The sequence below is a fragment of the Fusarium coffeatum genome (genome assembly GCF_003316985.1).
Source record: "Fusarium coffeatum strain FIESC_28 chromosome Unknown BRIP53273_contig_136, whole genome shotgun sequence".
Taxonomy (NCBI): domain Eukaryota; kingdom Fungi; phylum Ascomycota; class Sordariomycetes; order Hypocreales; family Nectriaceae; genus Fusarium; species Fusarium coffeatum.
This window is the reverse complement of record NW_022157929.1, coordinates 311,673-325,542: the sequence shown is the minus strand read 5'-3', so window position 1 is coordinate 325,542 and position 13,870 is coordinate 311,673. Positions and strand designations below refer to the sequence as shown.

General features: G+C 48.3%; 3 protein-coding genes across 3 annotated transcripts; 1 reads left to right on the top strand and 2 right to left on the bottom strand.

Moving 5' to 3' along the window:
* Positions 1–152: 152 nt before the first annotated feature.
* FIESC28_06337 (uncharacterized protein) lies at positions 153–2,570 on the bottom strand (the record flags this gene model as incomplete). Its single annotated transcript, XM_031160481.1, has 13 exons — positions 153–192; positions 246–594; positions 645–672; positions 725–819; positions 869–1,076; positions 1,133–1,149; positions 1,204–1,565; positions 1,617–1,769; positions 1,826–1,972; positions 2,021–2,063; positions 2,111–2,240; positions 2,323–2,388; positions 2,547–2,570. The coding sequence occupies 13 exons, from the start codon at positions 2,568–2,570 to the stop codon at positions 153–155; spliced, it is 1,662 nt and encodes a 553-aa protein (XP_031015527.1).
* A 2,513-nt stretch (positions 2,571–5,083) lies between these two features.
* On the bottom strand, positions 5,084–6,892 carry FIESC28_06336 (uncharacterized protein; the record flags this gene model as incomplete). The annotated part of the gene is made up of 3 exons (XM_031160480.1): positions 5,084–6,351; positions 6,402–6,711; positions 6,809–6,892. 3 exons carry the CDS (start codon positions 6,890–6,892, stop codon positions 5,084–5,086), a joined length of 1,662 nt encoding a protein of 553 aa, XP_031015526.1.
* A 3,438-nt stretch (positions 6,893–10,330) lies between these two features.
* FIESC28_06335 (uncharacterized protein) lies at positions 10,331–13,844 on the top strand (the record flags this gene model as incomplete). The annotated part of the gene is made up of 4 exons (XM_031160479.1): positions 10,331–12,328; positions 12,518–13,089; positions 13,133–13,257; positions 13,444–13,844. The coding sequence occupies 4 exons, from the start codon at positions 10,331–10,333 to the stop codon at positions 13,842–13,844; spliced, it is 3,096 nt and encodes a 1,031-aa protein (XP_031015525.1).
* Positions 13,845–13,870: the final 26 nt, after the last annotated feature.

Genomic DNA, 13,870 nt, shown 5'->3' with positions numbered 1-13,870 from the left:
TTTCATCATAGCTTTTCGGACTGTCGCTGATGTTCTCAGCCCCAATTGTTTAGTTCTTCATCTCGTCGATGACTCGAAGTTGTTCTTCTCTTTGTCGGCCTTTCTATTCGATCTTTTTTCACCGGTGTTCTTATCAGCCTCACCGTTCACGTTTATGACGTTGCGTTCTGCTCGCTCGCCACATTGTGAATGCTGTTCACTACGTCAGTATATGCAAACAGTGAAGATCACTGATAGGAACTCACCTGATATCTTCACGATCATCAGACTCAGGCGCACCGTTTGTAGGTCCAGAGCTGACGACGATGTTTCCACCCTCATCACCACCCGCCTTGATTTCTCTCAAAGCAGCCTTCGCCTTCTTCTTTCCGTTTCGGAGATCGCTCAGGTGCTCGAAGTACCCTTCGGGAACTTCTGTGACATATTTTCCGCAGAAGACACCGACTTCAAAGTCCTCAACCTTGCTTGTGGTCTCGGCTGCTTCCATACAAGCAGCCTTCAGTCCGTCCTTGCCATCAAGGTCCTGGAAGATGACTTCGTCGGCGCCAATATAGTCGGCGATCTGTTGGTTCGTTCGACCGTGAGCAACAAGGTCTATGAATTGTTAGCAACACAGCAACTCGAAATGGATCAGGGAAGCCTACCAACTGGATCCGCAAGATCGATACCATACTTCAAAAACTATTAGCATCATTCACAAATACAACAATTGGGGCAAACGTACGATATGAGGATGTATGCACTCGGGAGAGGCTGAGACGAAGATAACCTTAACAGCACCAGCTTCCCTTGCCATCTGGACAATTTGTCGTGATGTAGCTAGTATTTAGTCAGTATTAGGCTGTGACATGAAGTTTGTTTTGCTTACTTCCACGGACGACACTGTCATCCACAAGGATCAAGTTCTTTCCGCGGAACTCAGAGTCGATGGGTGAGAGCTTTCTGCGGACACTCTTCATTCGGAGAGCTTGGTTGGGGAGAATGAATGTTCGCTGGACATATCGGTTCTTGATGAGAGCAGTGACATAAGGCTTGCCAAGCTTCTCAGCAAGTGTAGCAGCGGCAATATTGCTTGTCTACAAGGCAGTTAGTTTCATGATATAGGACTGAAAAATGCTATCACTCAGCATACCTCAGGCACGGGGATAACTAGAGGGCATGTCAGCTCAATTCAGTGTAAGAAAACGCGTAGATGTAACATACCAGCATCAATCTCTTGAACACCCTTCTCTCCGAGCACATCACGAATCTTCTTGGCGAGCTTCTCTCCCATGTTCTGTCGGCTGCGGTAGACAGAGATACCGTCCATGGTGGAATCAGGACGAGCAACGTAGACGAATTCGAAGCAATCGGGGGTGTAGGGCTTGTCGTTGATGATCTGGCGGAACTTGGGAGGGCAGCCCTTTTGCAAAAAGCAGGCCTGGCCAGGAAGGATGTCCATAATGTCGTCGAAACCGAGCTGCTTCAAGACGACAGACTCAGATGCGAACATGTAGTCCTTGGCGCCGGGGAGAGTGTCGGAGGGTCGAGAACCAATGACAAGAGGACGAATACCGTTGGCGTCACTGTTTAGAATTAGACTCTGAACGTCGTTGTGAACTATCAGCATAACTCACCGGAAAGCGAGGATACCGAAACCAGCGATCATGGCAGTGCAGGCGAAAGCACCCTGGCACTTAGCATAGACATCGCTGAGGGCAGTGAAGATGTCTTCAGAGTTGGCGCGAGTCTTGCCGAGCTGCTGGAGTCCGTGGGCGAAGATGTTGAGGCTATTGGTACATATCAGCTATTGTCGTTCGAGTAAGTGCGAGCTGCGATTACGCACAGGAGTTCGGAGTCGGAGTCGGAGTTGACGTGTCGGTGGGCTTCCTCATCGAGGAACTTGCGGAGGTATTCGGTGTTTACAAGGTTGCCGTTGACGCTCATGGAGATACCGAAAGGCGCGTTAACGTAGAAAGGCTGAGCCTCAGAGCTGTGTCACTGTTAGTTGTGCACACATCATGTTTGCTGTAACACATACGCAGAAGCGGTTCCCATGGTAGGGTAGCGGACGTGACCCAGGCCTTTGTAAAGTTAGTTTTTGTCTCATCTCTGTGTCGCAATGCCATACCCATGTAGCCGGGAAGGTGCTCGAGGCGTTTGCCATCAGCAAAGACCTTGCTGGCCATTCCCAAGCCCTTACATTGGGAGACTCTTCCGCCTCCCTGGCAAACAGCAATACCTGCAGCATCTTGTCCACGCTATTCCAATTATCAGCATCGGTTCCTCCTATGATCGATATTCGCGATTCGATCTGTAATTTGTTTGCGATCGGTGACTAACATGTTGGAGGTAATACAAAGACTCGTGCAAATCGATAGCGGCGGAAGTGGCTTCCTGGTCGCCCAGCTGTATAAGCAGTCAGCATGTGTTTACATGTAATGTTTCATTGTTCGTTGCTCTTTTGGTAGGGCACTTCCGTCTCAAGTCCGAGCACGGGCAAGGGTCTCTTTTCTGAGCGCGGGGGAGGGGCAATATTTTGTAAAGAGAAGGAACTCGAGACTGACCAAAATAGCCGAAACACCACACATGTTGAATAAAGTGTCACGTCGAGGTCGTGGAGAGGTTGAAAAATCGAACAATCGAGTGTATCTACACTCAGTCTAAGCTCTTGACTTGTATCAGAATGTGTAACCTCTAGAAAAATTTTCTAAAATGGTCGCGACGATATCGGTCATTTTTTTGGCGACCACAAATTCCTTCTCAGGCGGGGTATTGGTCAAGGCGGGCCGGAGAATGATCCGCAGTGGTGGGGTGTCCCCCAAATGTGCCTTGCTTTAGTGGACTCTCCCGTTATAAATCAGTGGTCCGTCAAACCCGGACATTAAACACCGTTTCAAGTATCTATTTAGCTTTTCTTTATTCTGGTATCAACATTGCGATTTGTTGAAGATCTCTTGCTGTTCTTGCTTAGTTTCTTCGAACTGAGCCAAAAGCAAGGGTTCAAACGATTGGTTGATTGCTACAGGTTTGAACTACAAATGACAACATATAGAGGTCAACGTGTGTAAGTGAAAATTCAAAGTACAAGTCCAAACGGCATATCTGCCCAGCAACAGATAACAAATTATGCCCAAAATGTCCAACGGCGTCATTAATACCGCATCTACACACTTTTTCATGTCAACTGACTCTTCTTGTGTTGCATACACTAACTAATATCTACGAATCAAACTTTACTGATAGTCATTGAAATGAAATCGTGAAAAGGGTGGGTCTCCCTTCAATATCACTTATACACTGTTTTGCTTGATAAAGATCTTCTGAAGTTGCCTACCTTCCACTATTCAATCCAGAGATATAGTAAGCTCATTGGAGTTAATAGATATGAGAGCAAAGTACGAAAGAAGCAGCTGAACAAATTTGCAAAGTCACCGGTTCAAAGCGCGATGTCAGTGCGAAGAGGGGACGGTGAAGAGCCCACATGACTAGGATTCAGAGAAAACTTCAAATGCCGATTCCACCGCTGGAGTACGTACTCTTGATTTTATTCATTCTAGAGTTCCATCCCATTTCAGACATTGGTTCTTCTATGCTGTCCTCCTGCAGATGTCTGATTATGTAGGGTAAACATGTAGTCGTCAGTTTCTAAAATCCGTATTTCAGTAAGATGCACAAACAGTAGCAAGATAATTGTATGCATATGCCTGTGTTGCCTGATACCGAAAATAGATATAAAAGCTAGGCTGCTAATGAACCTTTACATCCATAATAGATTGGTTGCCAGGTCTACTACCATGTGCCTTGAATGTTCCGATCATCGTAATACTGGTGGCCAGTGCATAGAGTTGTGTATGACGCAATACATGTTCGCCAAAAACACTATAGAAATCCACGACACGCTCCTCTCTGATTCCCCTTAACAGACGAGCAAAACATGATGGCCTTTTAATTCTTAGAGACTATATAGACTCAAAGTACAGACGACCCTTCAACAAGCGAGGAATCACCTCATAAGCCCCGTTGGCTCAGTGGTAAAGCGTATCACTAGTAATGATAAGATCACTGGTTCGATTCCAGTACGGGGCACGTGATTCAATCAAGTCTTATTTTTGCCTGTTTGTGCTCTATATCTTCACCAACATGTATTAATCAATGCTTCTCTTGGTGTTGTGATGGTTTCTTTTTAGGTGGTTGTTGCCCAATTTAATACCTGCACGTGGCAGTACGGGAACTCCCGTGCTGCACCCTCTCGTTCGTTCGGAGGAACGACTCAAAAGATAGCGTTCGCTTCTTTTCAAAGTAGGCAATATTAAGACAAGGCTAGACAAGCATTATGCTAGTATCTCATGTGATAATCACTGGTGCAACCTCTCACGTCGTATACAATTACCCCGCAAAATACCAAGAACTTATGTATCAGATCTCTTCACCGCGTAAATGACATGCAGCCTTACGCATGCACGAAACAAAAAAGACTCGTCAGCAGCTGCTGATCTGTTTCACTTTCACCGTTCGCCGAAGAGATCATGAAGTTTGGATGCACAAAGGGCCCGGGTTGACGTCATGCTGCATTAACCTTAAATCGTTTAAGCGCTCGTGCCGTTCCGCCCCAGAGTTACACAGCTCGCAAAAGATAATGCGCGTCAGCGATACTCGTTTAGATGAATGCGCAAAAAGGGAGGAACGCCACATAACTGATGTTCGAAGAGATAGTTGCCCCGTACTGGAATCGAACCAGTGATCTTATCATTACTAGTGATACGCTTTACCACTGAGCCAACGGGGCTTGAAGAAAGACCTATCAGTCGAAGTCTAAGAAGCTAGTCCGCCCGTGGAGGAAGTTGCGCAAACAGAATAGAGCCGATCGCAAGAAGTGATGTTCAGTAAGGCACTATCTGTTAGTTGGCCTAGAGGACTATGCGTCTCAATATTCATCACAGTAAGAGGCAAAGGGAGACAGAAGTATAGAGATCCAAAGAACAGTGTGTTCATGTATTCATCATCCGGCAAATAGCTCGGCATCCAGTATATATCCAGCGAAAAGAAAAGAAATTTACATCATCGAATATCCATCATAAATAACTCCATGCCATGTTTAAACTCAGAAATGTTTCGTCTCATCAGTACCCTTTGGCGCATCTCCGCCTGTCGCATTCTCTTCGTCGTAAGAAGGAGTTCTAGAGCCGTATGCAGCTTGGAGTTCATCAGCATCTTCGCCAACTTCCATCCATCGGTCGCTGGTCGCAGGGATCGGTGAGAGCTTGCACAGAAGATAGTAGACTATCATGGAGACACCGAAACCGCAGAAGTAGTTGAGCTGGTAAACGCGGACGGCGCCGATGGGGACGTTCTTTGCACCGACGGCATCGGCGAAACCAACAACGTTGATGAGAATACCGCAAATGTAAGCAGCGTAACCTCGCCAGTTGAAACCAGCGGTGTAGTAGTAAGGACCTTCCTTGCGAGCGTCATAGAGTTCCTTGACCTCGATGTATCCCTTACGGACAATGTAGTAGTCGCAAACCATGACACCAGCGATGGAGCTGAGGAACACACTGTAGGCGGAGAGGTAGGTAGTGAACTCGTTGCTATCCTTGAGAAGTTGCCAGGGGCAGATCATGAGACCGAGACACGCGCAAATGTAACTTCCACGTCGAATGTTGATCCAGCGAGGAAGAAGAGCAGTCAAATCGTTACCGGCCGAAACACTGTTCGCGGCGATGTTGGTTCCGAGCTGAGCGAGGGCGAAAGCTGAGGCAATGAAGAAGACACCGAAGCGCTCAGCAGAGCTTCCATCGTTGATGAACTCATCGAGCAAGTCAAGAGGGTTCCAGATAGCTCGGTCATACAACGTAGTCGAAGCGGAAGAAACGATGATACCGATGAAGGAAGTGACAGCGAAACCCATGGGGATGGTGATGATCTGAGGAAGAATAGCGTCCTTTGGCTTTTGCGCAAATCGGGAGAAATCGCTGGCGTTGACAATGAGGGTGGCAAAGTTGGAGATCGACGACATGATGCCCTTAACAATCTCCCAAGCCAAATCACTACCATGAACAGTGTTACCCTGCTTGATGATGGGACCGATACCACCAGCACGCGAAATCGTCCAGGCGAGGAAAGTGATTCCAGCAACGGGAACGACGTAGGCCTTGACGGTGAAGAGATGTCGGACCTTGTGGACAGGGAACCAGAGAGCAGGAAGAGAGCAGAGCCAGAAGATGATGAAGGAAACAAAGTGAGGAGTGCTTGTGCCAGAATCCGCACTGAAAGTGTTAGGGACGTTTTCCCACGACTTCCAGATAGATCGGATCATGAGATAGACACAGTTTCCACCAATGTAAGCTTGAACTCCGTACCAGACACAAGCTATTCTGTATTAGCAATACATCGCATATTTGGAGAGGATCAAGACATACCCATAGCAGCTCGGTTCAGAACAGGCCACAATCCACCCCAGATACCAAAAGCGCTTCTGTTGATAACGGGGAAACTGATGTGGTAGATAGCACCAGGTCGCGCATTAATTGCGACAAAGAGACCAGTGATACTGTAACCGATCCAGACACAGAGCCATGCCTGCCACCATGAAAGTCCGTTAACAATCATGGCTGAAGAAATCATCCAAGTGTTGATGTTGAAAGAATCGGCGATCCAGAAACCGACAAAGTTCCAGGGACCCCATTGTCGACGCTCCTTGTCAACGGGTGCGAGATCATGGTTCGTAAGCTGTGTGAGAGTATTAGTATAATTCCGTCATCGTTGATCGCGTCGCAGTATAAGTTCAGGGTAGAGTCTTATAAAACTTGGTGTAAGGCATTCGTACCATAAGCTGTGTGCTTGTCAAGCCAGGCTCAGCTGGGACGCCAATCTTATCGGACAAGACCTTGAATCTTGATCTGGTCTCCATGATGTCGATGTGTGTATAGAAACGATGAAGAATAAACAAAAAGCTATAAGATCTAGCGGTAACTTAAAAAGCAATTGACTTTCTGTATTGTTACTCGAAAGCCTTGGACGAGGGGCTATGACGTGCAGGTGACAACAACGTGGACTAGGATCAAATCCAAGGTGAAAGAAGAGGATGATGATGTGATAGTAGTATCGTAATAGAAATAGGTAGATGGACTAATTAGGATAGAATAGTAGGAGGGAACCGACTGGATCTTCTCCACCGCGTTCTTGTCTTGGAAAAGGCGGTCGTCGAGGGTGACGGGCGAGCTGGTATTTATGGTTTGATGATTGACATTTCCCCATATAAGTCCGAGGTGCAGGTTCCTGTATGAAGGAAGGGCCTAAGGTCCACCAACAGTTGGTGTCTTGTCTAGGATGCACTCCTTGGAGTGTCTGTGTCTGGGCAGAATGCAGGATATGGTTATCAGTCAGCCACTATCTCAGCATGATCGTCATCCCCAGACCCGACCGTTGCTACTGTAGATAACTAGCCGACTGTTATGTATGTACATTGGGAAGACGTACCTGTACCGGGATGGGTTTGCCGTGGCTACATTATCCGTGGTAGGTTTAGTTGAAGGGATAAGCACTTTTGCATCTCCGGTAGTTGAGATGTTGTTTGTATCTGGTCTACCCTTCACTTTTCCCTCCCATACTTACAGCATCGTCATCCTCAAAGATTCCAAGTATCTTCAGTTAGACATGATTCATTCATCTACATTCTCCTCCAGTTTACCAAGGCACCAAGGATAGGTACATGCGCTTCTGTCGGCACAGAATAGCACGTTGCGGAGAGGTGAGTCGAGTTACAAGGGACCCAGGTCCTCTTTTAGTGGGTGCCCCCACATGCGAGACTCTAAATCCATGGAGCAAATGCTTGGTATCACCGTATGAGTGGCTGCGACAGCTTCTTTCGGCTCACGTTGACGTAGACGGTAAGACGTTTCCCCGACATTGCTATCCTTTTTAGGTAATTATGACCCAGAGAAAAAAAGAATCCTTTTTGCTCACCTGTAAGAAAAATGAATGGAGATACAATTGGGTTACTGTTGTTCCTGGGGGCAGTCGCAGTGAACGCATGCGCATAGGTACGGCTGGGCTTGGAAATGCCCTGCAGATGGTTACTTCCCATTTCACTTATCAAAGGCCTAAGCCATGCCACAAGAGGGGCGATTACCCCGGGCGGATATAAACGAGACCTCCCAATTGGCCAGAATCTCTTTCCTTATCACCGCAGCGATGCGATTGAAGATACCGGTACTTACGCCTCCGACTTAATTGAGCTTAGTCGCCTTCTGCAGAATAAATCTGTTACTCGATCTCATCGAGTCAACCCTTTCGCTTAGACCCAAATTCACTCCGACTAGGAGCTATCTGCCCTATCATGTCTATCAACAACCTCATCTTAGATCAAGTAGTCACTGAAATATTATCTCGTTGTCAACAGCTTAGGCAATTCATTGCTATGTATTCGGTTTTTATCCGAAACTAACTATCTACGCACAGCAACGCATACGTCGCCTGATCTCTTTTTCTCCCCTCTTGCGCAATCTAGAGTTGCATCCCACCCAGGATCAATCATATGTATCCATCGTATCGTATCGGCGCGAGAAAGTGGGAGTGGGAGAGAACCCTTAGACCCATAGCAGCGGCTCGCCATGGCTTTCGGCCTCAGACGCTCGTTCGCCGTTTTGGCCGTTGCTTCTCACAGCCAACTTTCCTGAAACGATCATGCCTCCGCATCTAAAAATGCCGAATGCTACATGCTATCTCAAGCATTGTCCACCAATCTGTCATAAAAACCACTTCTCTCAACTACTCGACTGACACAACGCAAGCTGGCTGCAGGTCTCATGTCGGTATATCCGTCGATTCTCGAATAACACCGAGAACATCACGGCACTGAAACAGATCTACCAAAACTTTCGGGTCTTGAGCTGGCCTAGAATCTTTCTCTTTCTGTTTCTCTCGACCGGGGAGATGGGAACTCCCCGCCTGTCGATGCAACATTTGCAGTTTTTTACATTGGGGTCTTACATGTACTTCAATGGGTCGTGATGCGCAACTATTACTTGAAAAACCCACCCATATTTGTCACGGAGGAGCTGCACTGAAGCCTTCACGGCGGTGGCAGTGTATTTCAAAGACTCACAAATTTTCGGATTGGTCATGTCTTGTCGTATCGGCCCGCAAAGCCAACTTTGCGGATGGGTCATAATAAACAAAGACTCATACGATGATGGGTTTTCGCGGCAAAAGAGAGGTGAGACGCCGAATTATATCCGTGAATTGATCTAGAACCCATAAGCTTAAACCGTTGTATTCCATTGCTTAAGAATGGGACGTTCGCTGTGTATGTCAAATTTTCTATAGAACAGAGGAACTTGGACTCCTCGCCTATTCCGTACCCTAGAAGCGAACAGCACGACACTCGAAAAGAACTACACCGACAATCGATAATCCGACACAGCGGGTAATTCTCAAGCATAGCATCCCATTTGTTTCGACACATCACGTTCAGACAAGTCATCATCTCCGGTTTTCCTGTCTCAAGTTTAGGGTAAGCCATCCTGAAGTTGGTTGCTTCTTTCATGACCTTTGGTCTTCAGAGTATACGGTTTCTCTCACGGATGAAGTATCCAACTATCACTAGAGTTAATAAAGGGCGTCAATTGAAGAAGGGAGTGAAAAACAGCAGCTCAATCCGAATCAATTGATAGAGACAGTACAGGAAGAAGCTGTTTGAACTTGAGCACAGATGCTTCAAGACGGCCAAGCAGCTAGTCACCCCGTAGTGGACATGGCCAGTATGGTTCCTTGTCTTGATAAGTCATAGTAATATTTGGCCTATCCATAACAACGGAGAAAAGAGAAGGAACAAGTGTCCATCTTTAGCAAGTGGTCGTTTAATATTCTGAGGCTCTGCTGGCGTCATTGCTCGGCGACGAATGTTCTAAGAAGGAAAAAAAGGGGTCCAGACAAAAACAAAAGGAAAGCACGTGAATGGACCGACAACTCCTTCCTTCCTGCCCCGCGATTCGAGAAAACACTGCATACAGCAGGAGCCTAGCCGCTAGTGAATTTGTCCAGTAACTGTAAACTTGAATTACTGGAAACACAAGAGTAAACTTGTAGCACAAGAAGTAAATTCTAGTTAATCTCTGTGTAAATAAGAGCCAAGTGTCGAGCTGAAGCATCAACTTTCCATACTTGGAATGTACCTTCCTTGATTTCTACCTTAGGTAGAGATCACTCTCAACATCAACAAGGAAGGCCCACTCTTTTGTTTGTCTCCCCCACCATCGTCACCAATTCCGCTTCTTTCTCCCCGCCATCCTCAACTTTTTCATCACATCTAATCCCAAAACACACCAAAAGTCCTTGATCCGCAATCATGGAGGACCAGTTGGTGCAGCTTCTCTCCAATACCCAACTGCCCGACCAGGGTCCCAGACAACAGGCCGAAATCGAGCTTAAGCGCGCCCGAACGAATCCCGCCTTTCCTCTGTCCCTCGCAAACATCGCTGCCCATACTTCGATTGAAACAAACATCCGACAGTCTGCTCTCACCAACCTGAGACTCTTTATCGAGGACAACTGGAGCACTGATGAGCTTGACGATGAGCCTCAAATCCCTATTTCCGGCGAGGCCAGGGGCCAGCTGAAGCAAGTCCTGCTCGACTTGGTTCTGAGCCCTGAGGAGGATCGCAAAGTAAAGATCTCTGCCAGTTACGCAGTCGGAAAAATTGCCATCCACGACTTTCCCGGAGAGTGGCCTACCCTTCTTCCTTCGCTATTGTCCGTTGTCCCAACTGGCACCGACGCCCAGCTTCATGGCGCTTTGAGAACACTCAACGACATAATTGAGGAGAGTTTGAGCGAGGACCAGTTCTTCTCCATGGCCCCGGATATCGCCAAGGCCCTTGCCGAAGTCACTTTTAACGAGAACCGAAAGCCCATGCACCGAGCCCTCGCCATTTCCATTCTCCGAGGATGCTTCGATCTTCTCAACATGATCAAGGAGGACCACGGTAAGGAGGTCCGCACATTTGCTGACGGTCTCCTGCAACAATGGAACCCCTTCTTCGTCACTGTTATGAAGAGCCCTCTCCCTGAGGCTAACCTCGCAGATGGCATCCAGCCTGAATCCTGGAGCCACATCATCGCACTTAAGCTACAAGTTGTCAAGACTCTCATTAGAATCCGACGCGTTTTCCCTAACCTGCTGGTTTCCCAGAGCACTGTGTTTTTCAGCGCAGTGTGGGAGGAGCTCTCCAAGCTGCAAGGCGCCCACGAGCAGTTGTACATCCTGCAGGATGCCCAGGGCCGTCTAGAGGACTCAGACAACCTTCCTTATACACTGGACTTCCTCATTCTGGAGGAGCTAGATTTCCTGAACCAGTGCTTTAGGGCTCCACCGGTACAGGCCGAGCTGGATGGCCACCTTAAAGCCCATCAATCCGCAGCGCAGGTTCCTTGGATGAAAGAGATCATGACCATGCTTATTGGCTATTCTCGCGTTACCCGGGAAGAGGAGGAACTGTGGGATATAGACTGCTCCCTGTACCTTGCCGAGGAGACTTCCGTGACTGCTAACTACACTGCACGAACTGCTGCCGGCGACCTGTTGATCAAGATGGGAGAGTGGTTCGACCAGAAGACCATAGAGGGTCTCTTTGGACAGACACAGCCACTTTTCGGCAACGAGGGCTCTGACTGGCGTCACCAAGAGGCGGCACTCTACCTCTTTGTCATGCTGGCTAGCGATTTCCAAGACATGAACAAGCCAATTCCCGAGGAAGTTGCCCATGCCTATCTTGTGCTGGTCGACTATGCAATCAACAGAGTTGAAGAGCCTCTGCTCCGAGCCCGAGGCTACCTCGTGGCTGGTATGCTTTGCCGAGCCTACCGAACTCCCGTTGAGCTGTTGGATCGTATGATTGCCTCAATTACGCAGGAGGAATCAGAGGTCGTCCAAGTCGCTTGCATCAAGGCCCTCGAGGGGCTCATTAACCATGGCCAGGTGTCTGATGACAAGCAGGTTCCTATCATCAATGCCATCCAGAGCTACATGAACGGCAAGGACCCCAGTGACATGGAAGATGCCGACGAACTTCTTGTTACCCTTTCCGAGTCTCTCCGTGCTGCTATTACCCTGAACACACGTATCGCTCTCTCTGACGAGGTTCAGTCCGTCGACCTCCTCTTCATGCTTGCCAAGCTTGGCGCCAGCAACTTTCAAGTAACGATGCTGATTTCTGAGGGTCTCGAGGATATCGTTACTGCTCTGTCGGATACCCAATCTTACACTGCCCTCTGCGGAAAGCTTCTGCCCACCTTGACCGGTGCCTTCGATGTTGCTAACCTCACTGAGGACAACCCTCTGGTTACTGTAAGTTTAAAGATACTCCGTCAGGTGAGTGTCAGAAGAATTGTCTGAGGCTTAGGCTACAGAAATAAAGTAGCCTAATTGCTAGCCTAAGCTTGTATAAGGTGACCAAAGTATTTCGTCTCTTATGCTCTCCGCGGCCAACTCTTCTGACACTCGAGGGACCTGTAATAATTTACTGACAATTCTTAGGTCGCCATCGAATTGTTGGCTATTCTTGCCGAAAACGGACCCGAGCCTCTGCCTGCAGGCTTCGTTGCAGCTACTTTCCCCAAGGTGAACCGTCTCCTCATGGAGTCCACCGAGGGCGAGGTTCTCCGGCCCGGATCCGAGGTTGTGAAGTGGATGCTTCAGCACGACTACCAGCAGGTTCTTGCTTGGGAAGATGCCAACGGACGTTCTGGTCTGGAGGTGTGCCTGCACATCATCGACCGACTTCTGGGTCCCTCTATCGAGGACAATTCGGCTTCTGAGGTTGGTGGTCTGGCCGCCGAGCTTGTTGAGAAGGCTGGTTCTGAGCGCCTTGGTCCTTTCCTGCCCCAGCTTCTTCAAGCTGTCGCCAACCGACTTGCTACCGCACAAGCTGCAGCTTTCATCCAGTCACTCATCCTTGTGTTTGCCCGTCTCACTCTTTCTGGGGCCAGCGAGGTGGTCGAGTTTTTGAGTCAAATCCAGATCAAAGGCGAAAGTGGCCTACAGGTCGTCATGGCCAAGTGGCTAGAAAACTCTGTCAACTTTGCTGGATACGATGAAATCCGTCAAAAGTATGTCAAACGAAGCAATGTCGAACTTTACTGACAAGTGTAGCGTGATTGCCCTATCTAAGCTCTACTCCCTTAACGATTCTCGCCTGGCACAAACCCAGGTCAAGGGTGACCTGATCGTAAACAACGACGACGGTCTTATCAAGACACGTTCACGTGCGAAGCAGAGTATGTTATCCCCTACCTAGACACCCTCGTCAGGGTGTCAGAAGAATTGGCCATCGAGAGCATAAGAGACGAAATATTTTGGTCCTCTTATGCCGGCTTAGGCCAGCGTTTAGGCTACTTTATTTCTGTACAATTCTTCTGACACCCACGCCCATTTCACTGAAGCTCAGGACGCTAATCAACCAGCCATGGCACCAGACCCCGACCGATACACCATCATTCCTGCCTCTCTTAAGATCGTCAAGGTCCTCATTGAGGAACTTCTCTCTGCATCCGGTCAACAGGCTGCTGCAAACGCGGCCGCTGCCGCTGTGGCAACCGCCAGCTTCGAGGACGAGAACGACGATGAGGGCTGGGAAGACGACGACGATACTCTCGACCTGAGCCTGGGAACCACCAAGCATGATCTCATGTCCTTCATGGAAGGTGGACAGCGACAGCGCGATGACGAGACACAAAAGTACCTCACCGAGTTCTTTATCCGCTGCGCCCAGGAGAACACTGCCAACTTCCAGGAGTGGTATAACATGTTGACAGACGAAGAAAAGGCGAAGCTCAACGAGGTTGCCAACTCAGCAGGACAATAGAATAATCCTGCACCTGCACCTGCACC